The sequence below is a fragment of the Peromyscus californicus genome, unplaced genomic scaffold (genome assembly GCF_007827085.1).
Source record: "Peromyscus californicus insignis strain IS unplaced genomic scaffold, ASM782708v3 Scaffold_22__1_contigs__length_63687245, whole genome shotgun sequence".
Lineage (NCBI taxonomy): Eukaryota > Metazoa > Chordata > Mammalia > Rodentia > Cricetidae > Peromyscus > Peromyscus californicus.
This window is the reverse complement of record NW_026294525.1, coordinates 13,314,764-13,341,931: the sequence shown is the minus strand read 5'-3', so window position 1 is coordinate 13,341,931 and position 27,168 is coordinate 13,314,764. Positions and strand designations below refer to the sequence as shown.

Here is a 27,168-nt window from a genome sequence, read left to right as displayed (position 1 = left end):
GAAGAGGGGGAGAACGAGGAGGAGGAAGAGAAGAGGGACAAGGAGAAGGAGGATGAGGAGAGGCCACTGCCCATAGAGAGCTAATTAGTTTACAGTCTCTGAGAACTGGTCTGGGAACTGGCATGTAGAAAGCTCTTCCCCACGTCTAATGTGCATCTAAGTTCCTACTGCTCCAGTCTGGTCCACCTCGCTGGTCTAGTGAATAAGAAACTGAATCCTGTTCTAAGGAGGTATAAAAGATCTGAACTCTAGGAGATTGTGTATAGTGTAACTAGTAAATTAACTTCCAGGGAAGTTCAAGCCCAAGAGCTTTTAAATTTTTCCTTAAATGTGGTCTGGCAGTTCTCTTCAGAATAGACATAGTAGATGGAGTGCTAAACCTGCAGCAAAAAAAGACATGTTTGAATCTCTGTCTATTATTAAATGTTTATGCCAGCTACCCAAGCAACTTGAATCTTATTAGTGAGTGTTTTGTGAAAAATACTAACCATGTTCAATCTCAGATGGATTTCAGATCTAAGTTTATATACTATACTAAAAATCTTAGCTTACTCTGAAGTGCTCTCTCTGCAAGAGAGAAAAGATTTGTTGACTGCTTCCAAACTTCTTCACACTCCAACCCCACAGGACACAGGCCATCATTATCAGCACAGTGGCATGCATCCAGAGCCTTTACTTACACTAGACCACAATTTTTGTCCATTAAAATGTATTTAGCTGTAGATTACATTTTTAGCCTATAGAAACAAAGCAAAGCACCACATGGGTATCACTGTGGTCAATCTTCTTGTCCTTCCTGTTAACTCTTTCTCAAAGCATTGGGTCACTCCAAACCCATCTTGCTGGAGAGAAGAAAATCTGCAGATAGATTATGCATTTTGTTCCTTGCTGATAAATCTTTTTGTATTGCCTAATAAATTCAGAAGTGGGGAATACAAACAAAATTTTTGAACAAAATATGTCATGAATTCAAACCCATCTTGGGCTGCAGGATGAGTTCTAGGCCAGATTGAGAAACTTGTCTCCAAAAATATCAAACTGAGACTAGATAATTTGATATTTAAATATTTCACTTTTAGATTTGTATGGAAATGGAAGGTGAGTCCTGACAACATAGGATAAAACTATTATTTACTCAAGACTTGTTCATATGAGTCAGAATAAATTACTTAAACCCACAGCTCTGTCTGCACGTGAGCTGTGGAAATTTAGGTATTTAAAACTTCATCCCAATGAAGAGTCACCCTGACTTTTGTTAGTTTGATTCTCTAATTAAAGTGAAATAGGTCAAAAGATGAAGTGCTTCTAGGAGGTAGTGGAGATTTCGAGACTCTACTTGTCCATTTATTCCAAATGCCTGAATAATGGATTTTTCCAAGACTTGAAAACAATGCCTATCAACTGCCAAAGTCAAGGCAGCAATCTGCAAAATAAAGCAAGCATTGAATGTGGTGGGGGATTAACACCCTTGAGGCACACTGGGCCCTCTCAGAAAGAAGACTACAAGGAACAGCAGAACGATAGAAGTGGGGGCTTTCTTTGTTTCTCAACATTCTTCCATTGAAATGCTGGGTTCCATTCCAGGGTGAGGTTGAACTTTCTGTGGGGGAAGATTAAATGTTAATTGAAAAATGTTGCCAGCAGTACAACCTGAACATCTGCACCTGGCTGTGCTTGCCAAGAAGAATAAAGGAAATTATTACTGACATTATTTCATTCTTATTCATGCCCCATCAGCTCTGGAAAGAAAAGCACATGGATTGAGTGAAATTAAATGGGAGTTTGCTTCCTATGACGGGCTAAGGTTGCTAAAATACGTGACTGTATTAAAAGCAGACAGCACTAATAAAGAACCTTCTAAGATTTTTTTCCTTCTGATGAAAAAAGGAAGTTAAAATTACTCCTTTGTAAAAATAAAACATGTATCTAAGGACTAAAACTGGTGCCTTAAAATTGTGTGGATTTTAAAGTCTTTGTTATATTGAATAATGGAGTTCTCGTACATTGTAACTATAATCAGGGAAGAAAATGGCATTGAGTTTGGGGGGTTGTTGCTTGAGACAGGCTCTCATGTAGCCCAGGCTGGCCTCAAATTCTCCTTGTAATTCAAAGATGACCTTGAACTCCTGAACCTCCTGCTGCCCTTTCCCATATGCTGGTATTGTCTGGTAGTGTGTGTGTGTGTGTGTGTGTGTGTGTGTGTGTGTGTGTGTCCACACCAGGTTGAAATTGTTTACCAGACCATGGATGCTTTAAATAAGACCATCCTTCACAGGCTCAGATGTTGGAATACTTTGTCCGTAGTTGATGGCACTCTTTAGGTAAATTTAGAAGGTTTGGTCCTGCTGAAGGAAGCATGTCACTGAGGGTTGCCTTAAACCATCCCATTCTCTCTGTGTGTCTCTCTTTGTCTGTCTCTGTCTGTCTCTCTCTGTGTGTGTGTCAGTCTCTCTCTGTCTCAGTCTGTCTGTCTCTCTGTCTATCTCTGTCTCTGTCTCTCTCTCTATCTGTGTCAGTCTCTGTCTCTGTCTCTCTTTCTTTCTGTGTCTCTCCATGCTACATGCTTGTGGTTAGAGATGTGAGCTCTCAGCATCCTGCTCCAACTTCTATGCCTGCTACTTCCCCACAATGATCCCTCTGGAACCGTAAGCCCTGACCCCCAGTAGATTCTTCCTTCTATAAGCTGCCTTGGCTGTGGTGTTTTATGACAGCCACAGAAAAGCAACTAATACACAGAGTGATATTAAAGAAGATTAAACATAGTTTTTATGTTTGTTGACCACTAACTATGAACAAAGCACTCTCTTTGATGTACCAGATTTAGCTCAGAGTGGCCAAACTTGTTGGCATCCTCCTTTTCCTCCAAAGTGCAGTCTAAGGAAGGAGATTTCACCAGCACTGTTCTCCCAGCAATTTAGAAGTTCCAAATAATAGCAGGTGACACAAAGAATGAACGTACCCTCTACATACCTTTGCTTTCAAGCACCTTCAAAACATATTTGACATAAGGACATGTCTTCTAAGGTATTAAAATCACTCTAACTCTGATACAATGACAAGACAAATATGTTCCAGTACATCTGTTACATTTCCCTCACATAGTTTTTTGATGCTAAGTTGATATACAAAATACAATGTATTGATTAGCATTCTAGTTGGAACAGACAAAGTCATAGAATGGAAACCCCGAAATGTTTTGGAATGATAGTTGCTCTAAGAAACGGTTCAGAAACAGTTGTGTTTTCAGAACAATGATGGGTCAGGATGTTACCTTTAGCACATATGTGCAACATCTAGAACCCATGTTAGGACAAGGAGAAGTAATCATAAATACAAACCCAGAAAAATAAACGTGAACAAAACAGAAGATGTGGTCCCTAGAAATCTGTCCATGGGTACCATCATGGTCATCTTGTCTCCATTATTGGCTTTTCCTGGATGTTACAATGACGTTACAATGTCCTAGATTCCTCTACTAGCCATCCTAAATTACACTACTGTTTTAAACATTCCCAGGCTTGTATCAACAGATTAAGAAAAGTAGTAACATTTTCCAACCTTCATCGGGGAGAAACTTATTAAGTCCAAATTCATTTAACTAAAAAATTGACAGAACTGATATTTGAGCAAAATTCTATATGACACTTAACTTTTCAGTCTTTAAAACAGCTCCATCCGACTATGTTGAGGACGGATGTGCGAGCTAGCTGTTGAGGGCCCATTTGGATGTCTGCCTGGTATATACTCTCCATTTCTGTCTTCCCAGAATAGTCCCTAAGTAACAACCTATTGGTGACTATTCTATCACTGATAGATCCTACTTCACAGAAGTACGAAACGGAGGAAGTAGGCGTCTCGCCCCTTACAAGCAGGGTATTCTTTATATCACCCTGTGACATTTTCACTTAACCTTTCTTCTCAGGCCAACTGGGTCTAGTCTAATTTTCTGAATCTGAGTTTCCTTTCAGCTTGGGAAAACAGAATCCATTAATTATTTGTGGGCTGTTACTTGTGAAAGCTCAGTTACGATCTGAAGATACTGCCATATACTATCGCTGCCAGCATTTCACATCTGTGACCAGCAAAGCTGATACTCATGTCAGTAAATGATCAGGAGACAGTCACTGTGCCAGGCTTAGCTTTGTAGATCTATCATTCATCCAAGAACCACGGTGTTTTCCGTAATTCCACTACACACACACACACACACACACACACACACACACACACACACACACACCAGAAATTTCCTACTTGGTGAAAACCAGTTTCTGAAGGACAGATATTGCCTTTCTTTATCTTTCCAGTCTTATATTTTAAAGCTCAGCAGGCTGTGGGATGTAAGACAGCTGAACTGTTTCAGTACACTAATTTATTATAATATTTTAGTTAATTTTATAAAGTTTATTATTTTAAAATAAAAACTTGTAAAGAAATAAAAACACCACATACCAATATCAGCCAGACCTAAAGTCTATATAATTAAATAACTTCTATACAGTTAGAATTGGCATTTACAATGGAAGCTGTATAGCTTCATGCTAAATTTTACGTTTCACTATCAAATGTATTTTATGCACTTATCCATCACCTCCCCTCCCCCCAAAAGAACCAGAATTAGGGTACCAATTAGCTTAATCTCCACTTTCATAACTCAGGTCCATTACCTGCATTCAGTTCTTCCTCATCCCCTTATATTTAGTATTTAGCCTTTCTTCTTCTTTTTTTATTCATTTTATAATGTACCCACATGTATATTCATTTACATACATATTACATACATTATTGGCCAGATTATATTATGCTAATTCTGCAATAATTTTTAACCCTTTGCTTTTCAGTGCCCTGTTTCTGGTGAAAATAACAGTGCTGGGCTGAGGATACAGTTCAGTGGTAGGAAGCTTGGCAGGCAACTATGAGGCCCTGGGTTCAATTCCCAGCACTATCAAGAAAAAAAGAAAGAAATGAAAAAACAGAAAAATGTCTAGAGGGATGTTCCTAAGCAGCTAATGACTAAAAGAAACTTGGAATTCTCAAAAGGAAAATTTTTGGGATTGGGGAGAGGGCTCAGTGGTTAAGAGCACCTGCATCACACAGGAGTTTCTGGGAGGTGATGTCAGATGTCCCAACTTCTACTGTACACCCAGCGCTTCACAAATACCTGACGTAAGACACTCAGGGCAGTAAAGAAAGTGTTACTTCATAGAGCAGAAAATGCAATGGCCACAAAATTACTAAAAATCTCCCTAGCTGTAAAATTGAGTAATAAAGTTTGTGAATTCCAATGCACTTAACAGATGTTTATATTTGATTTCAGAAAATGTAATAGCAGTCTGCTACAGAAATTAGACTAACATTTGTTTTTGAAAAACAGCAATAACTAGTTCAATTTAGGGTTAACCCTAAACTAGCAGTTTCCTGTCACTATCAGAGACAAAAAGCTTGGCAAGTTAAGGCCAAGATGATAACCCCAGATACATACCTATCATTTTCTTGGGTGTTCTCAACTAATCATACATGTTTTTAATAACTGCCATATGCTAGCCACTTAAATACTAAACCATTATCTTCTCAACTTTGGTTCAGCTCTCACACACACACACACACATACACACACACTTTGCCATCGTATCTACCCTTCCACTTTAAAACAATTTGGTTCTTGAAGGTTCCTCCAAGGTAGGTCAGATGTGTCTCTCAGTGGGAATCCACACTTACCGAAAAAGAATGTGAGAAGGTGTCACGTGATTGTATGCTACGGTGTCAATCACTAAGGAGATATTTGATGAGGGAACAAAGTAATCATGGAAATGTGTATTTTATGAAAATTCAAAATACTGATTTGGGTGTCAAGATGCTATAAAGCATGAAGTCCCATAAATTTGTACATAAAGTCTAATAATATTTTTATTTTTAGCTAGAAGAAGCTGTGAAGTGTATCATTTTGATCACAAAGTAAAGATATTAAATACATCAAACTGCTCTCCAAGTTACCTATATACATTGATAGTGATTTGTATTGTAGCACATATTTATACATATACATACACACATATTTCTAAACTCCTCACATTGTTTAAATAAACCCTATGGTAGGAACAGAAACAATTACTAATACAAAACTAAAAGAAGTTTCAAAAATAGTAGATGATCCCCAGAAGCAATATAATACCACATAGAGAGCTTTCACAGGAAAATATAAATCATCTTTGTGCTTAGAGTTTTTCTATTAAAACCACACTTGCATTCCTTATTTGTGACTGAAACATTGTTAGTGCCAAAGGAGTCCATTCCAAGTTGGAAGACAACCCCTGCATTGGTTTAATAACCCCGTCACACTGTAAGACTGAACTTCCAGCCTTTAAAAACTAATGGGACTTCCTTGCTTTGCCAAATTACTGGTTTATTCATGAATCATATTTTCCCCTAACAAATGCTATTGAATTCTCCACAGGGGAAGGGAAATACCTTCCAAAAAATCTCTCCCTGAAAATACTTAGAAGGAAAAAAGCTCAATAAGCTGCTTTCTGTTTCCTAGAAAAAGTCCAGGTTGGCATGATATTTAAGTTCAAAAAAATTATGTAATTATTGGATGGAAAACAGTCATCATAAATATGTAATTTTATGTAAATCAGGATCCCAGGGAGCTAAATTGCATTACTTTTATTTTTCTTTCAATTGGCCCTGAAAGCTGCTATTGCAGATGTAATGAAATGCTAAACTACTTAGGTAGCAGCAGGTATCCAGGCACACTGAAAGGGTGAGAAGGGAATGCCCAGCTGCAGTTTTGACAAATGGGATTTCAAGTTAAATTGCCACGAACATTAATCATATTACTTTTAAAAACTCAACAACCATCAGAACAGCTTTTTTTTTCACATTTAATTCCTCTCATTCTGAAACTTGGCATATAGTTCTAATGTTTTATGCTACCATTTAACATTGCATGTTGTTATAATTTCAAAAAATTCCAAACTCCATGATTATAAACTCTAGACAACAACAAGAAAAAAAATCCTAATTATCCACATCTTCTATTAGCATACCAAGGAGCATCAATATACTTCTAACTACAGTGTTAAATAATTTCCTGGCTGAAATTTGATAGGAATCTCAGTGGTATTTAAAATATGGGGTCTTAACTGCTGCCAGGGATTTTGTGAGAATTTGCACAAACATGGGTTGAGATGTTTATGAACCTTTCTAACCTTAGTAAAACTGATTATCATGCAGATAGTTCGTGTTTTGGGTGTGTATATTGCAGCAGTGAACTGTAGAGCTGAGGAAGCCACACTTCACAACAAACAGATAACAGTTATGAATTCTGCCTCCATTACTCCTTTTACTCTGACTCATTTTTTTCTTTGGAGTAATACTGACACAATATAGAAATTTATCGTTTTAATTATTTTTAAAGTGTGTGTGTGTGTGTGTGTGTGTGTGTGTGTGTGTGTGTGTGTGAGAGAGAGAGAGAGAGAGAGAGAGAGAGAGAGAGAGAGAGAGAGAGAGTACTTGTGTTGAGGTCAGAGTACAATTTTCTGGAGTTAACTCTCTCCCTCCCTCCGCCCTAGGTCATGGGATCAAACTCAGCTCCTCAGGCTTGAACAGCAACTGCCTTTACTTACGGAGCCATTTTGCCAACCCTATTTTAATGATTTTTATAGATTTATTTTATTATTTGTCTTTGTGTGCATGTATATGCAGGTGTGTGCAGGTGCCCACAGATGCCAGATGAGGGCATCAGATCTCCTGGACTTACAGGACTTACAATATGCTGCAAACCCTGTTTGACAATGTTCTGTTCAGAACTTTTTACATCAGTTTTTTCATAAGTTTATTTATACATCGATGGTAGATTTCTTTGCTGGTCATGATTTTTTAACTTTAATGTCAAATCAGTGTTAGCCTCCTGAAAAGAATGAGGAAGTGATTGCTTTATCTTCTTCAATACTTTAAACACATTTGACGATTGGTAGCAGGTCTGTCTAGATGTCTGATGTCCAGAGGTTTTATTTATTGGAAGAGTTGGATGATTATTGACTTGCTCTCTTCCTGTTTTTCAATCTAGTCATAATTCCTGCTTCCTGATGGTGCTTTTTAAGGCATTAGTATCTTGTGTAGAAAACAAAATGTGGACTTGCAAAGCAAGGTTAGAGAAATGCTAGCTTTTGGACTGACATTTTTACTCTCAGGTATGTAACTCATGAAGACCACAGAAGTGCATAGCTACAAACCACTAGTATAATAATGCTAGCTTTTAAAATTGCCTATTAACTTTCTGTTAGTGAGATCTTCTCTTCATATGGCCTCAAGTTATTGCCAACTATGTCTTCATTTTGGCCTGCAAGACCCCCTTTAGGATGTCTTGAAATGCAAGGGTTAGCGAATTTCATCAATTTCTGTTTATCTGGAAATGTCTTAATGTCTCCCTCCCATTTGGAGAAGTTTGGTCAGTGTATTCTTACGTGATAATGTTTTCCTTTTGACACCTTAAATATACTAACCGCCTGACTGCCTTCCAGCTTCCAACGTTTCTGACGAGAAATCTGCTAAGGTAAATCCTCACATGTGACAACAGCTTGATGCTTTTAAGCTTCTCTTTGTCTCTGGGCAGGTTCACTGGGCATCTCAAAGCAAGTCTCCGACTCCATCCTACCTAGGGGGTCGCCATCTTCTTGGATGTTTGCATGTTCACACCATCCATTTAATGTAAGGAGTGTCTGGCAGTGTTTCAAACACTCTCACTTCTCTCTTTCAGTTTTATGTCTTAGTCCTCTTTGTATCTCTCTACTCGTCCCTGCGGTTCTGTTCTTCCATCCTTTCTGTTCTTCAGATTCAATCCCTCCAATTTGGATGACCCTCACTCAGTGATTCTTCTGCTCATTTAAATCGGCCCTGACATCCCTCCTGTTCATCTCCATTTCAGTTACCATAATCTCCAGCTCTAGGATTTCCCTCTGGTACATTTCAGCTTCTCCACCTCTGCCCAGTATGTCCATCTTGCTCTCTCATTCTTTTCCTGATTTTTCCACATTGGTCCATCATTTTTGGGACCTTCGTTAAGACTTGTTTTCAAGGTTGTTGTTCTCCCTACTTGGCCTGACAACCTACCTCTTTCAGCCTCTGCTTTATTTCTCTGCCTGCCTTTGTTCTTCTCCTTCTAAATAGTCAATAATTTCCTATGTCTGTGCCTTATGGTATTTTTGGCAAAAATCTAGCTTAAATACGATAACATGTTAAATCTAGGAACCAGATTCTCTCCTTTCTCTGAAGTCCATGGGTATTTGTTTTGGTTTTGGTTTTAAATCACATAGATCATCATCTCTTCCAAGCATCAGCCAGAAATGAAAATTTATGGTCTTTCCTACCTTTTCCAAGCCTGTACTTTTCACTGGCTATAAATAGTCACTTTCTCATTTTCGGTATATATGCACTTTCTGTTGGCTATCTTAATCTTTCATGTCTGAATTCCAAAAGAAAGGTGGTTTAAGAAAACAAATGAAGGAAGTGAAAGGGAAAATCCCAGGACCTTTATATCCCCCTGAAGTTGCTTCAGCTGTAGGAGGAGGGATTTGCACCACTGAAGGGATTTCACCAATGCTCCATGACTCTGTATCTGCACCTGTGTGACCAGAACACACACATTGATATTTGCAGGGCGGGGCTCTTGCTGCCTACCTTGCTTGGTGCACTATGTCCAAGTTGCTCTTGCAGCTTGTATATACCTTGCCACTGGGCTGAGGGTTAGCTGGCTAACAAGTGAAATTTGACCAAAATTAACTGCAGTAAACTGCCCAAATATTCCTATAGAAGTTGTAAGTCTTCGATGTACTCCAAAGTTCCAAAATATTTACATCGCACAGATGCTGTCAGTGCAATCATAGCTCAGTGGAGGAGAGAGCTTCTTAGAGCTTCCTACTCAGCCGTCTGCTCAGATCCCTTGCCTCAGTTATTCCTGAGTGAGTTATTCAGCCTCCAGGAATCCTAGTTTATTCAGCTACCAAGAAATAATGAGACCCATCTTATAAGTTTGTTACGAAGATTGAGAAAAGTCCAAGGAAATGTCTTAGAATGATGCCCAGCACACGGTGAGCAAGCCATACCTGCTGGCTGTTGCTGCAATGCACAGAAGTAGGATATATCTCCATTATCTTTTCATTTGGTTCAGCAGTCATCTTTATTGATAATGAAATCAACTCTTTATGATGTGGAAATCAAGGCTCAGTCACATGACTAAGGTCACAGACAAAGTGCTCAGACCTATAGGTCCTAATTTTAAACACAATGTCCCTATCAGGCTATACCTGAATGTTTACTTCTAACTTGATAAAGAATGCAAATTAAAGGAAATTAACAGAATCAAAAAAGTTTCTCCTACTCACTGGTCTATAGATTCATAGCCCTTGAATAGGGTTAGGCTTGCTCTTAGGATGGTTGCTCAGGCATCCAGGACATTGCTACACCTAAGATTTTAACTCAAAGAACACTACACACTCATTGTAACATGTAAGCTAACCCTAGAAGGTATGAAAGTACCCACTATAAATATAAATCAGTTGATATTTAAAAAGCTTTTCGATTTGAGGGCATCTAGAGTTAAAGTCTGGTTTGGAGTATTTTGTTGTTGGTGGTGGTGGTGGTTGTTCCTCTTTGGGGCTAGGATTTGAAGAAGTAAGATATATCTTATAGGTAGAGATAACCTAGAGTGTGATAAAGATGGTGCCTGGCCAGAGGCTCTGAAAAAGGGAAACAGTGCGGACGGACAACATGGTGAGATGGTACAAAACACTTGCCTCCATAATTGCCTAGCTCCAGCTGGAATGGATATTTCCTATTCTACAGACATTGCTGACTGCACATGCCAAAACATTAGTGGTACAGCAGCTGCCATAGCTATAGTAGCACCCCAAATGGCCTGTTCTCATCTGTTCACATCACTGGAGAATTTCTAATGCCTCTCTTCATGGCTGATTTTCTTTGGCCTCCTGGTGATGGTACAACCTCCCAATTTACATTACAATGTCCAAGTGCACTCCACAATCAATGTGCATGAGCCCCAAAACAGCAGGGACATGTCTGTGGTTTAAAAAAAAATCATAGATTTGATAAGCTTGCTATACCAAGAAAGAGGGACCGTTATAAAAATTTGAGGTTGGTTATCACAAGAGAATTCAAAGAAAGAGGAGTTTATGTGAAAGAGCATGCAAAGGTAACTCAATAAAAAGGCATCAATAACTTTATATGTAGTGAACTATAGTTAAGAGATAAGGATGGGGTCGTCTGCCTGAGAAGCAGGGGTCATGTTTATCAGGAGATGTTTTGCATTATTCATGTTGTGGGCAGATTCTATTTTATTTCTCTTAGAAACATGCTTATAAAGTCAACTTATTTTTGATTGTTGGTTTTTTGTTGTTGGTGGTTTATTTTTGTTTGTTTGTTTGTTTGTTTGTTTATTGTATCATGGAAAATCTTTGTATGATGTTGATACCCAGTGTAACTCTGTTCCACACAGGAGAACCCCACTGTTTACAACTAAACATTCTCTGAACACTATCTGGGGCTCTTTGTCTTTCTCGCTATGACTCAACTTCAATACTATTGTATCTCACTATTACTTCTCCAGCAGCAGTGAAGGAACTTAAACATGAGGATTGATATGGAAGTGCTAAGAAGACAGAACTAGTAGATTTCATTCCCATAGGAGTAGAGTCTTTGAAAACTTTTAAGACTCCAGACCAAAGCTGTCATAATCGATAATAGCTGTACATGTGAACATCAGAGCCAGAAAAATTCACAGGCTGCTGAGGTTAAGCAAAGCAGAATAGTCCAGACATTGTAGATGGCAGACAGCTCTGGAGCATAGCAAACGCCAATACACAGAGCAGCCGATACTCTGATAAACATTACTCATTTTCAGCAGAACTATGGTTTCATGTATAAGCATAATAAATTTGAAATGGATAATCAAGTCCATGGATAGCACAAGATTAGCCTTTATTTGGTTTTCTGTACTGTTTGAGGTAAATCCAATCTTTATTTTCAATATGGTCCACTATGAATAACCAAAAAATTCTGTTGTCTGCCCCCATATCCAGACTACCCTAAAAATTATCTTTGAAAGAATATAAGTAAATAACATATCAATGGCTATTCACATATAAATTTATGAAAATTCTTATTGGCTAATGCATCAGTTTAAGGAGTCCTGTTAAGTGTTACAGTTTTCCCTGGTAATGTTTTAATCCATTGTGGGAACATAAAATGAATTAGCGGATGAAGAAGAAAAACCGTTGTCCTTGCTACTGATCAATACAATTGCAGTGGATGTGACTGAGTTGTATCACGTTATCTTCCTGTTCCTAATCCAGATTGCAACAACCAGCCCACTTGTCACAAACCTGAGCTGGTGACCTCTCTACGAGGAGAACAGTTATTAAAGGTTATGAGAAACAGAGCTGTGGGACGTAAAGTGAATTTCCATTCAGAAGACAAATCGCACAGAGAGGGAGATAAAGGAAAACTAAACACATACATTTTTTTTTTATCTTATACTGTAAGATCGGTGTTTTAATCCTTATTTTTAAAGGGGCGAATAAGAGAACTGAGAAGAGTGAGACTGTTGGAGTCATGGAGTTAGAAGGAAGAATGTTCTCCTAGCCAGACAGACAGCCTGGGTGAGTAGTTAGGACGCAGAAGTCGCCATGTAAGACCCAGGCTGTGGAGGGAACACCAATGTCATTACATTATGAAAAGGAGTTCCACATAGTGGCAGTCACTGTGCCAGTTGACACTGGGTGTCTTCCGATCCCCAGACTGCACAAAGGCAATAGTGCAGTGGTTGGGGCAGAAATGCTAGGCTGCATCTGGAAGAGGAGCAATTCTCTGAAGGATTCGAAGGCACTCAACATCAGATTAGTAGCCCCTGGCACATCATGTGTTAACCAAGTCCAACCCATCCACTATACCAACTAAGAACTGGATAATTCCAGCCATGACTTCAGACAGGCTGCAGGATATTGACTTCAGAGATCTCTCTCAACTCTGTAGTCATCGTCCTGCTCATGCATGGCAGTGTTAGATCACGAAGGAGACAAGCAGGAACACAACAGCCCCCCAAAAAAAGCCACAAAAAGCAATCAGACAATGACTTTAAAATATTAAACTTAATATTTTCAAATGAATAAAATAAATGTTTCCGTGGGACAGGGAGGATCACATGAAATTGGATTTGGGTAACATTATCTATTAAAAACTAACATTATCTATTAAAAACGTGAACCAAGGGATGGAAGAAAGGCAATAGTTGTTTAAACAACTACCCACACATCCTGAACTGGACCGGCCACCAAGTACCACATACAATACATTTTTTTCAAATTAAACAGACATTTTTACATAAAGAAAAGAAAACTTAAAATACTATAAGAAAGGAAACTATGAAAACGATATTTCTTAAGATAATTAGATGACTTCTTTTCAATATAATTGGAGAAAAAGAAAACAGCGAATAGACTACTATAGCCAAAGTGAATGCAAAGCCAGCTGGAAGCTTCTAGACTGCATCCTCAACATATGCCGGGTGTTTTTATTAGCCATATTAAGTAAACAACACCATGAGTACAAAATGGTCTTTGAGATATAAAAATGAAGTGGAGAAAATGGGGCTAATGTTTCATCACAAGGATGATCTCATTTTTGTTTTATTTATTTATTTTCTGCTCATGAGTGTTCTGCTTGGTGACCATGGAGGTCAGAAGAGGGTGTTGGATCCCTTAGAACTGGCATTATGGATGGGTGCCAACCACCAGGTTAACTGGGATCTGAATTCAGGTCCTCTGCAAGACCAACGAGAGCTCTTAACCATTGAGCTAGCTATCCCTGCAGCCCCAATCTTATTTTTGTATCGATAATATAAGCATTTTGAGTGCCTACTATGTACTTAAGAACTCTCAGATTCAGCCCTGCCTTGATTCCCTCTCTGTTAGAGGTGGGCAGCGGAGAACTGTGAACAGACTCAGTGAAATCCCATTCTCTAATTCATTGGTATTACTATTTAGATCATTTTAATGACCTCAGGGTAAGGAAAGCCTTTATGAATAACATACATGCACACACATAGACACACAGATGCACATGCACACATGGACATGCACACTTGCACACATGCACACACACAGATACACATGCACACACGGATGTGCACACATGCACACACACACATCATGTAAAACTGATTTCAGCACTACTCTAAGCAGATATACCTTTGCCAAGAAAATAAATGTTTCCTGCAGTTTCTCTGGTTTAACTGGACCACAAGCAGAGATTTTTCAGCAGCCAAGTGTTTTATAACCTCATTGGCAAAGCACTCATCAATATGCAAGGCTCACAAGGCAGTATAGTGAGTACATTTTAGTTCCCAATGCAGTCTGGAGAAATGGAGCAGAGAGGACACCCTCACACTCACAGTTCTTTGTGCCTTGGGTCCTTTCCCATAACACAGGGTATTCCACAATGTGACTTTGAGATATTCTATCTCAGACTTATTCCATGAGCTTATGTGACGAAGTCAATCAATGTCTTTAAACTTCAATGAGGAATTAGCCAGACAAAAATAAATACTCTCTCTTCATTTTATTTCAAATTTTCTGCATTGGTAAGAAAACTTGGCTCATATCACAATGAATTAAACTGCTATAGTCCCTTTCCTTTATTCAGCCCCTTTCAGTAAGCATCTGGCGGTGCCCATCTTGTGCTGGGTGTTTTAAAGGGCGGATGATTTTTATCTGTTTCTATTCCTTTTTTTCTTCTCTGTATCACTGCTCATCTCCTACTTACATTGGCTGACTACAACATCACCAAATTACCACCAAAAACAAGGTCAGTAAACACCACCAAAAGTGCCTATGAGCCATTAAACCTACTGAGCTAATTTCAAAAGAAAACTATTTACCAATAGCCTATGTTCTCTGAAGAATTTTAACTTGCACATACACGAGCATCACAAGCTTCTGCAATTTAGTTATCTAATACTGAAGTTGACATTTGTTTCAAAAAACATATTAATACGGTTGACACTGTTTTATCATATTTCAGAGTTCCCTTCCTGGTTCCTTCAATACTAAAGAAATGTCTGCAGACACAGCATTATTTGAGGTTGCTAGATTTTTTTTTGCATTGTGAGTGCATAGAACACATTTCCTTTCCTCTCAGAAGCTCTGACTTTAAAAGCTATAGAATGTTGCTATTCGTTAACCAAAAAACCGTAGCTCTGAAATGGATGTTCTGATGGTGTTTTCAAACTGTGTGTGTGTGTGTGTGTGTGTGTGTGTGTGTGTGTGTGTGTTCTGTTTATTAGCAAAAGACGTTCTAGGTTACAAATAAGAAAATTTTATCCAACTCTAACTGCTTATTTACATCATACAATGCAGCAAAGTAATGTTTCTCCAAAATATATATTTATCATAGAATCAAAAACTTTTTAAGGCAAACCATGTTTTTTTTCTTGTAAACTTAGTACACAACAGTCACACTGATGGCCCTGTCACAAAATAAAACAAAGAAACGTGAACATGAGAGAAAGAGAGAGAGACATAGAGACAGAGACCAAGGGAGATTTGTGGGGAAGAAGAGATGTACACAGGCGTGGTAGAGAGGTGGGGCACTGAAAGTCGTCAGTATACACTGTATACATGTAATTTAAAAATTAATAAAATGTATTCAGTAAAGTAACAGAAAATTGCAAACAACCAGATAGAAAGTCAAATTAAATGAAATGAAGACTAGTATTATAAAGAAACTTAGAACAATAGAAGTATATCCCCAGTAGATGTCAAGCAAGGGGAGACATACACTTTACTCTGACTTTTATTAGCCCCAGATGTAAAAGTAAAAGTAATATCAGTTATTCACTTTAAATTTTCTATGCATGAAACTCACCAATGCTCCAAGAAATTATCACTTTATGTAACTTTCTCTGGAAGATTCTTTTCTCATGACGTCACCAGGGTAATCAGGGGTTCAAAAAAGTAGAGTAGACAAAGAGAAAACCGGTACAACGCACACAGGTAAAGAGAAGGTGAGCTCAAACAAGGGTCCCTTATTCTAGGGACACATGGAGAGTTGCTAGTTCACCATGGGAAGATTATGCTTCTTTGTTTAATTTTCTGGAAACTTCTATCTGTCTTCTCTTGAGGTCAAAGTAACAAATTACCTTTCACCTATAGAGGAAGATTCACATCTGAGGTCACTCAACTGTACTCTGCTAGCATTGACTCATAGAAAATGGGATCATTGGCCATGTAGCATGGCTTGAAAGAAACACAAATTAAGTGTTTTAAGCATTTTACAGAGAGATCCCTGTTTCCTCCTTAACCAAGGTGGTAGAAAATATAACAGAAAATAGCAAACTAACATATAGCCTCTTTCCGTATTCATGGAAAATGATGCTTCCTTTCGGACTTGTTATTAGAGAATTCTTCTCTCCTCCTCATTCCCTGCCTCTCCTCAGCCTCATCCACTCATATACACCCCAGCCTGGATAATAATGGAGAAATTCAGACAGGTGTTCACTTGACAATGTCTCCACTTGCATAATTACCTGCAATGTAGGACAAGCACTTGTATTTCATTTGATTTACCTCATTCATCATGAGATTGAAAAGATAATGCTCAAAGGAGTGCTTCCTCCTCCATTAAAAATATGGATTTCTGTGTGGGGATGTGGACACAAAGGTCACAGCAAAACAAGGAGGCATTTCCAATATCATATCAAATTTATAAAAGAAACTCACCAAGCCTTGTTGAATTAAACCTCTTCCTTCCTCGCTCAAATTGGTAAAATCCTTAAAGTTAGAAAGGGCCCAAGGCTAGGAGACATTTCTTCTACAAATCTCATAGGTCTTACTGTAAATACCTAAAGTATGATGGAGGAAAGGGTGAGCCATGTGAAGGATATATGATATATATGATATCTGGTATATATGATATAAAGCCATCAAATCTAACTGGAAAATTACATACTTACTGTTTTCAGACTCCCTCTGTCAGTTCTATTTCTGAACTAAAAGTCATCAAAATTCAAAGAATTAACTCAAAAACAAAACAGAAGAAAGATTGTCCAAGGCCACTGGTAGATCGTCACACAGGTAGTTGGATTGCTGCAGTTTCTTTTACCCTAGTGAAATCAAATCTATGAGGTCTTAGAAAGTAGCAGTCATCAGGGGAATGAAGGATGAGTGTAGCAACAGAGAGTAGTTGCTTCATGTAGACATTTGTAAGCAAAAGATATATACATGTGCCATGTGAGAGGCGAAAGGTACCAATGAAAGAGGCTTTGCAATGCCTCACCACAGCCTGGGACCTGGATTGTTCAGACAGATACTCTAGTGATCAAGTGTGAATGGTCCTAAGATGAACACAAAATGTGAAGCAATTTTGCATAGTAATGCCTTTAAGTGTAAGGAACATAGCTAATCAATCATCTAGAACACATTATTTTAAGTATTTATTATGAAATTTGTAACGGGATAATTAGAAAGGCAGTGTTTAGGTCACTGCTTAGTAGAGAAAGGTGCAGCCAACATCAGGAAGGGCCTGGGAGTCCAGTCAGCCAGGCTGCATGCCTCACTCATTCACTCTGAGTACCTTCTCATTTCCTTCACATTACTCCCATTCACTTTGCACAGTAAGAAGCAGAAAAATTAAAGGAGGGAGAAGGGATTACATTTATTATTACATTTATTATTGTATTTATTATTTATTATATATTATATTATATCCATGGGTTCTGTCAAGACCTGTTCAAGCAAAGGGAACAGTAAAGACAATCCTTCCTTTGGTTTCCTTCTTTGTCCACTTGCTAACTCTGGTGTGTTTTCTCTGTATGGTTTCTAGTGTGTCTCTGATAATTCATTTAAGTTTCTCAGGACAACATTCATACCACCACATCAGAGCAGAACGTAATGAAAGGCTCCTTTGCCGAGTAGCAGTCCCCTTCCCCCCAGCAAACCATTTCTCCAGATGAAGGACTGTGGCAGTATGCTGAGGGCATCAGCAAACCTCCAGTATCCATAATTCTCTTTCACATACTGAGAAAGCTACTGGTATGACTCAAAGCATGAGTAACTGGTGTTAAAATCCCAGTCCACTTCCAAGGAAGGATCTACAGACATAAAAGGAAAAACTAAATATCCTTGCTCCTATAAAACGCCAGTGGAAAGGTCTTCACAATATTTCCTTTGCTTGATTTATTTGACAGGTAATATTGTATGTGTTAACCACATGTAATATGATGTTGTGATATGCACATGCATTGTAGAATGGAAAAATTAATACACCCTCCACTCACTTCTCCTTTCATGATAAATATTAATCAAATTTTGTTTCACAAACACCTCATTCCAAGGGAGGAGGAAATTATTTTTTTTAACTGAGATAACCTATGCATTCTAAGTACCTGGTGAGCAAGTAAGTTTAAAGAAAATGCCAAGAGTGCAATGAGTCAGAAAACTGCCTTGAGGTCCTCTCTCTAGAGTGTGACTAATGTCATGAGGTATGCCTTTGGATCACAGGCCTATTATCAATAGCTTATCTTTTTTAAAAAAAATCCATTTTCTGCTATGGGGAAAATCTTTCCACTTATCAAAACATTGAAACTGTTTAAATTTGTTGAACATCAAAGTGAGTGATTTTAAAAGCTTAAAATCGCAGTTATAATTTGATTTCCATACGTTTGCTTCTGTTGAAATGATGTACTTTGTGTTTGTCAGGCATTTGGTCCTTTACTGAATCACATTGACTTATCTCAAGTTAACTGGCTGTCTCTACCCTCCTATATTAAAATCTTTTAAGGAAGGAGTAGTTCTAAAACAATTCAGGGTAGTCTTGCATCCAAAACCCACCAGCTGTTCTGTAAGCTCTGCAGAGGGAACCAGGTGTCCAAAGTGGAACTCAGGAAACAGTCCCAGCTGGTTGGTCCTGGTGATATCCATGAAATAGTCTAAAGGTTCAGCTCCCTGCTGTTTGTGGAGACCAAAACAGTTGTGGAACATGGAATTAAGGCCTATACCAGAGGCTCTATAATACCATATCCCACAGAAGTCAGCTGCTTGGGGCTAAGTGAGTTAGATTTTTTTAACTTGCCAGACTGAAAATCCCTAAGCACAAACTGAAATTTAAAAGGAACTTACTATCTTCTATAAATGAAAGTTCAAGGAAGCCCTTGCTTCAAGTATTGCATTCTCTTTAAAAATCTTCAGATGGGGAGCTTTGAAAACCCATTTTCAAATGAGTTTTCCCCACAGCTATAGATTATAAAACCTCTCAGGTTTGATCCCTCCCTTTTGTTTTTGTTTTTGTTTTTGTTTTTGTTTTTGTTTTTGTTTTTGTTTTTGTTTTTGTTTTGTTTTGTTTGAAAACCTCCCCTGATGGTGGTGGTGGAGGGGAACTCTAGGTTTTTTAATTAGATCATTTCCCAAGTTTATGGAAAAATAACTCAGGCAGGATAAAGAAAGAGGTTTATACAGGTCACAATTTTAGAGTCCAAAATTCCAAATAGCATGTCATTAGCTCTGGTGAGAGCCCTTCTTTGTGTCATGACAGGCATTCATGCTAGAGGAAGGTACCACATAGCCAGAGGAAGCCCAGAAAGATGCTGGGCAGTGGTCCTTCTTACCCTTTTCTAGCATTCCTCTCTCAAGTCCCAACCAGGGTTACAATGACCAGGTCAATTCATTTTGAGGACAAAACCCAAACCAACAGCCTGAAGATCTGCTACTCTTGTTTCTTAAAAGCCCCCTCATTGTTAAGTATCATCACACTAGAGGCCAAACTGTGAATATGTGAACCATGTAAAAAAAAAATCAAACTATAGTGGTTCCACTGAGGCCATCTCTAGTTCCTATAACCCCCATCTCTTAAATTCTTCATGCCCTGAGCTAATAACAGAGCCTACTGAACAACTCATGGAAAACGAATAGGAAGAAAGTCATTCCCCAGAGTAAAGCTGGGATGCTATTAAAGAATTTGAATATATAAACACTTAATGGGGAAACAATAGGAGGTAACTATATGCAGAACGCGTTCTACCATCAGTCGACTTTACTATTATAAATGCTCATCATACAACTTTCTGTAGTCTTTCAAGACAACACTCCCAGCTAAATAGCTAGGAGGGGGAAATGCATTCTATTTTTAGTTCTAATTCTAATGCTCACAATAGATTAATACACTACAGACAAAACGTGTATGCCAGTCACTTCCTGTTGACGAATGACTGGGTTAAGGAGCTGGGGTATACTCATGCAATGATCAACTTCTTGGCAATATAAAGGGAAGGATTTTTGATGCATGCAACCAAACACTGATTTTGATGACAGTGATTTCACAGACATACATATGTTAAAGCTTACCAAATTGTACTATGTATAATTTCTTACATGTCAATAACAATTCAATAAAGACCTTAAAAATAAAGCAAAAAAAAATCTTAAATTTCTATCACCACTGGGTGAGGGCTTATTCATCCTAACACACACTTTCCCCTACTACCTTGCCTCTGTATTACTTTCCCCTCATATTCACTGCCATTTCTTGGTAAAAATTTTGCCCTTCAGCATGCCAAATATGTTCATTGTACCATTTCAACTCTACGCCTTGACTGGAGTTCTTTTTCTCCTTCTAGAATGTTCTATGCCCACCACCATGCTCTTACTTGAGCTTTAAGACAAAATATGGGCTTCTGGACTGCTTTCCACCTTACTTGTCCCTCACCTGTTCCGTTCAATACCATGATTATTTCCATGCTCCCCAGCAGCCAATACATGTAGAGAAACACATGTCCTTGCACTACAATAGTGTTCAATAATTTCAAATCTATCCATATATCTAAAATGTTCTCTTATATGTTTAGAATCATTATCCACTCTCTGGTAGTTCCCCATGCCAGTTGCACCAATCACAGTGATCGCCACATTAAAAACAAGGAAACAAGCTAAGCATGGCAGTGCACATATATGATCCCAGAACCTGGGAGTTAGAGGTAGGAGGATCATGAGTTCAAGACCAGCCATGCTGTATATAGCAGGTTCAGTCTGGGATACATGAGACTATCTCCAGTCAATAAACAACACCAAAAATTGCCATGTTTTCTATTGTAATAACTATTTTATAGGAAAGAAAAGTTTAATTAGGAAAATTTATCTCATGGGCACTCAGTTGTAAACAGTCTATTACTTTGAAAGAGTCCTGGGTCTACTCTCAGGGTCTTCCATTAACCGTCGATGATTTCTTAAGGGAATGACCCCTGTCTTTCAAGTATCTCTAATAATCCCTCTGCTCTTCTCCTGTTTCCTAGATACACCAAGATGAAAACTGCCACTAACATCTACATTTTCAACCTTGCTCTGGCAGATGCCTTAGCAACCAGTACACTGCCCTTTCAGAGTGTCAACTACCTGATGGGAACGTGGCCTTTCGGCACCATCCTCTGCAAGATCGTGATCTCAATTGATTACTACAACATGTTCACCAGCATATTCACCCTCTGCACCATGAGTGTAGACCGCTACATTGCTGTTTGCCACCCAGTCAAGGCCCTGGATTTCCGTACCCCCCGAAATGCCAAAATTGTCAATGTCTGCAACTGGATCCTCTCTTCTGCCATTGGTCTGCCTGTAATGTTCATGGCAACCACAAAGTACAGACATGGTAAGGGTAAACATGGGTCAAAGTCAGGGATGAGGGTACTTAGAGTCTGATGTGTTGGTGATGTCCTGAGCCAAGCAGAATTCATGGTTCAGAATCTTTGTCAAGCTGTACTTTGAATTAAGAAATTAGTTAATTAATTAAGAAATAAGAAAATGCCCTTAAATATACTGAAACAGGAAGATTTCTCTATAATTACAAGTCCTCCAGGTATTTTAATAAGTACAAAGCCTAGGTATTCCTGATTTCTCTGAACTTACTTTGTCAAAGTGCTGAATAAATAGGAACATAGATTTTCCAAAAGTAATTAAAGCTTAAACCCAGAGAATGTTTCACTGAGGCTTGTTCTAAATTTTCAAGCAGTTGTCTGCCTGACAAATTTACCTGTCCTGACTTAACGGCAGCTGCCATCCTGAAGTGGAGGGGAGACATCCATTAGTGAGAAACTCCTGGGAACCTTGGACAATGATTATATCTTTTATAACAGCATAAATCCCACGAGCATCTGATTCATTGTGAGATGTACATAACTTCTCACTTCATAAAATCTTAATGTGATCCAAGTGGGCAGAAAAATGGGAAATGTAGGAAAGGAGAGAAAAAGCAAGTAGCTTCTCTGTGAATAAACAGATGAGTTTCTTCCTTAATGTCTTTCATTCTTTCCTTACATGTCTATGCAAAGCAACAACCTTCACTTAGCTCAGGTCAAAGCTATTAGTAGGCAAAGGAGCAACCTCAGTACCTAACGGTATAACTAAATGTCGCTGCTAGTTTTTCTTAAAAAATCCTTTTCTTCCAGGGTCCATAGATTGCACCCTCACGTTCTCCCACCCTACCTGGTACTGGGAGAACCTGCTCAAAATCTGTGTCTTCATCTTCGCCTTTATCATGCCGGTCCTCATCATCACCGTGTGTTATGGACTGATGATTTTACGACTCAAGAGCGTCCGCATGCTGTCAGGGTCCAAAGAAAAGGACAGGAACCTGCGTAGGATCACCAGAATGGTGCTGGTGGTCGTGGCTGTGTTTATCGTCTGCTGGACCCCTATCCACATCTACGTCATCATCAAAGCCCTGATCACGATTCCAGAGACCACCTTCCAGACGGTTTCCTGGCACTTCTGCATCGCTTTGGGTTACACAAACAGCTGTCTGAACCCAGTTCTTTACGCGTTCCTGGATGAAAACTTCAAACGATGCTTCCGAGAATTCTGCATCCCAACCTCCTCCACCATCGAACAGCAGAACTCCACTCGAATCCGTCAGAACACTAGAGACCACCCCTCCACGGCTAATACAGTGGATCGAACTAACCATCAGGTACGTGCTTTCCAGAATTATGTATAGCTTATAAAAAAATACAGCACCTGGTACCAGTCCAAGATTTAAATTCCTCAGGAGGTCAGTTACTGGGGAGTTGAGGCCAGCCCCAAGAATAGAGAGGGGATGGGATCAAGTTCTGATCATAATGTCAGAAAGATGTGTCACATGAATGTGCTCAATATCTTTGTACATGGTCATTTAGGTATAAAGATATGATGACTGACAATCTACTAAACTGCTAAAAGTTACTCTCCTCAGAGCCTTGCCTTCTTTGAAAAATTAATGGTTTTAGTACATCATAGATGGAATCCTACTTTGGAGTCCTTGTTTCACACAGAAACTTTCTATATCCCAACAATATGATGCTAATATCTCTGCCACTTAAGAGCCAACCCACTCCAGTTCTGTAGTTAAAGAGCCTTGTCCACTGTGGTCATAGGTACAACATAGTCCCAAAAACCAGTGTCAGGGCAAAGGAGAAAAGATAAAAATAAAACCAAGTATAGCCATCCCTGTCTGTTAAGGCTTTGGTTTGTAGAGTCTGGTGTCCGAACGCTAGAGCAAGTGCCCACATATTACCTAACTAGTATATTAAAATCAATTTTAAACACTTTCCATGCTATTTGGAAATGACTTAAGAGTGATTAGATGCTTGGACATCTAATCATCCAACAGAGTCCTACATCCAACAGAGAGTCCCAGGAAGATCCAAGATTTACTCACAATATTGTAACCAGACAAGAAATGAACAAGGGGAGAGAGGACTTTGCAATAATTTGACATCTAACCTAAAACATCAGGACCCACATGACTTAATTATAAAAAAAAAAATTAAATAAATAAGTGTTCCAAAATGCTTCCCATACCTAAAAATCACAGCGTATATAATTTTATGACACGGAGTTGGAATTCAAGCCTCTTGTAAAGTAAGTGCTTGGGTCAAAGTTTTGGGTCAAGTTCCTATTCCAAGGGGCAGGACTATGAGGACAGCAGCTTCCTACAAAAGACTGTAAAGTCCAGCAGAGGAGCGGCCAGAGGACGGCCTGGTCCACCACAGTGACAGCTGCTCCCACCTGCTGGTGCTTCATCATACCCATCCCTCGCTGTCCCTTTTCACCCAGCTATGGCCACCCAGCCTAGCTGAGGCTCAGTCTTTCTAACTGACCTCATAGTTATGTAATACTGCCTAGATGAATCTGCCTCAGGAGACATGAATCCCCATACCTGAATGAGAAATGCGGCTAGCACAAAACATGCGAGCCAGTACCCCTAGAGAGCATGTGGTTCAGGTGGCAGATTCATTCCCATCTCAAAGGCAAATACTAACAAATTTATCTCCCTGCTTCCAGCTCAGAAATCAAAGCCAGAAAGAAATCGGTTTCTCCTCTGCTTCCCCAACCCACCCCACCCCGCCTCTCTCTCTCATTATTATCCACATTGACATATCACCTGTTCCCTTTTTCTAAGCAGTCCTTCATTTTCAGTGGCTTTCAAACTCTTGCAGGTCACTTTAAAAGGGTGAGGATTTAAATTGATTCTTTTTTTTTTCTCCAACCCAGGGGTAACACATTAGAGAACACAATTTGAAACTCCCTGTCCCCGGGCTTCAAATCCTTTGCATTGAATGAAATATTTTACTTTCATTACAGAAAAGGATGAGACTAAGGAAGCTTGGGCCCTTCCTCCCCTCCCTAAGTGCCATGCTGTGTCTTTCCTCCTGACAGGCTGACAGGGGTGTGGCTGCTTGGTGGCTTTATTCTAGGACACTGTTGGGCCTTCTTATCCTGCCTGATCCACCCCGACCTTCCTCTAACAGAAGCGCAGCCCCCAACCTCTCTAGTTCAGCACATCCCAGACTTGAACAAGATTAACCTCTTCCCCCTTCTCCCAGTGCTGACTTTGACTCCCTTTCAAACCCCATGTTTGCACATCATTGTGGTTCTTGCACAGCCAGAGAGTGGAAGGGAAGCTAATTGGAGAAGTTCTGCCCTAAGTAACTAAAAGGCTTGCTTTAAAAATACATCCAATTAGCACTTATCGCTATGACTGCCTCCATGGAGCGGTGTCAGCATCAGATAACATAGAGAAGCACATTAGCCTGGAACTGGCTGCTTCCCAAAGGCCCAGCTGGGAGAGCTGGACCAAGAAGAGAAGCTACAAGGAGCGGAAAAGACGCCCTGACATATTTGAAAATTAACAGAAATCAAAGCTCCTTTTCACCAAGCTCTACAGGTGTGTCTTTTTTTTTGGGCTAAGGCAGTCAGGCAAAGATGTCTGGAACAACAGGAAATCCTATGATGGTTATTTTCAAGCAGACATTCCAATCAAATCTGAAGGAGGCCTGACTATGTGGCTCTGCCATTAGGGATCATTAGATTAGCTCAAAGAGAGCTAGAATCTGACAAGCTGGTGTTGTGTTTCTGTGGGTTTCATGTTTGTTCGTTCGTTTGTTTTAAATAGGAGCAATTAGGCAACAAGGCTAATCAGATGGGCGTGGAACTTTTTAGTTAGAAGTATTAGAAGTTTGTCATGGTGATCAATGCTTATGTTCTGTCTATTTGTGTTTTCTCCAAAAATATGTATTATATTCCGCGTGTTACACGTCAAGCACATTAGTCAACTTCCTATTCTGCAGACCCGAGACCCAAGTTCAAACCTCCCCAGGGTGTCTGTATTATGACAGCTGTGCACTGAGGCCACGTCCACACAGCGCAAAGTGAAGTGGCGATGTGGCAGTTCCCAAGGTAATTTGATAAGCCATACAAGAAAGTATAACCAGCTCTAAAAACATCTAACTAAGTTTTTCATGTACAACAAAACATTTCAAAACCTAGAATCTAGAATTAACTGTCTACGCAGACTACAGTTGTATGATACATCAGTAATTTGGGCCAGGTTTGCCTGTGCTCTGAATTTTAGTTGTTTTCACTCAAGCCAGCCAGTGTCAGAGCTATCAGTCACCTAATCTAAGACAGCCATGGCAGGAATGACTGGATCCATAGACTCTCATCCTCTAGAGTGTTATCTCAAGCTTGTCTTCACCCTGGCCACAGGTTCTGAGGAAGAGAAAAGAGAACAGTCCTCCTCAGACCTGGTGACAGAAATAGACAGTGTCCTGGGGAGATAACTCAGTGGCAAAAGTACTTGCTCCACAGGCCTGAGAACCAGAATTCAGCTCTCCAGAAGCCATGTGAATGCTGAGGGGCAGGGGCCGAAGGTCTGCCCTGTGGTTGCATCACTGGGAAAACATGAGATGGGTATCCCTAGAGGAAGCTGCTTAGAGAAACCAGGCATGTCAGTGAGCTATAGGCTCAATTGAGAGACCCTACCTCAATTAATAAGATGGAAAGTGATCAAGAAAGATTCCCAATATCAACCTCAGGCGTCCGCATGCACACACACACACACACACACACACACACACACACACACACAATTCTTAAGTAAATAAAGTTACATCCGCGCTTACTGTGGATCAAACAACCCATCAACCTAGATTTGAATGGGTAAAAGGGAAAAACTGCCTCCTGGTGACAGGAGCAATGGTCACCTTGTGAAGAGACAGAGGGAGGTGGAAAGGTCGCTGTGGTCACAGTTGTTCACGCTGCAGTAAACAGCTACCCCAATGATTCCTGATGGTAGGAACACACCCATCTTGCTTCTTCTTGTGCCTCTTGTGTCTACCTAGCCCAGTCCCTGACACATTAGAAAGCACTCCACAGATATCTACAGAATGGCTGAAAAAGGGGAGAGCTGTGATATTTTAGATATAGAGGTATATAAAAGACCTCTTTCTTATGTGACCGACTGCAACTCAAATGACCCTGTAACACTGAAATTTGGGGCCCACTCTTCAGAAACAATGAACAGTAGGCTTTCTCCACCCCAACCCGGAGTACTCTGATCATAAGTTAGACTTTGCAACTTGTCTTCTAAATTGATTTTTAACAAATGCTTTAAAGGACCAAGGCCCAAACTCACTGCCCTGAAGAAGTCTTGTTGTTACTGAGGGTGGGGCAAGGGAAATGTTCTCTTCTGAATTTTGTTCATCCCAGTCTCAGCATTCTGGTCTTTCTGTAGCACCCATGGTGGCTTCATGTTCAGTGTGTCGCCTTTATGGCTTTTTTATCTTGATTAGGTGGA

General features: G+C 39.5%; 1 protein-coding gene across 1 annotated transcript in view; it reads left to right on the top strand.

Annotated features, from left to right (window-relative positions):
• The window catches only part of Oprm1 (opioid receptor mu 1), a 57,239-nt gene that overhangs the window by 7,965 nt on the left and 22,106 nt on the right, over window positions 1-27,168 (top strand). The window contains exons 2-3 of the mRNA XM_052750926.1: window positions 21,353-21,705; window positions 22,502-23,022. Coding sequence (XP_052606886.1) covers window positions 21,353-21,705; window positions 22,502-23,022 — 874 coding nt within the window. The remainder of the gene's footprint in view (window positions 1-21,352; window positions 21,706-22,501; window positions 23,023-27,168) is intronic.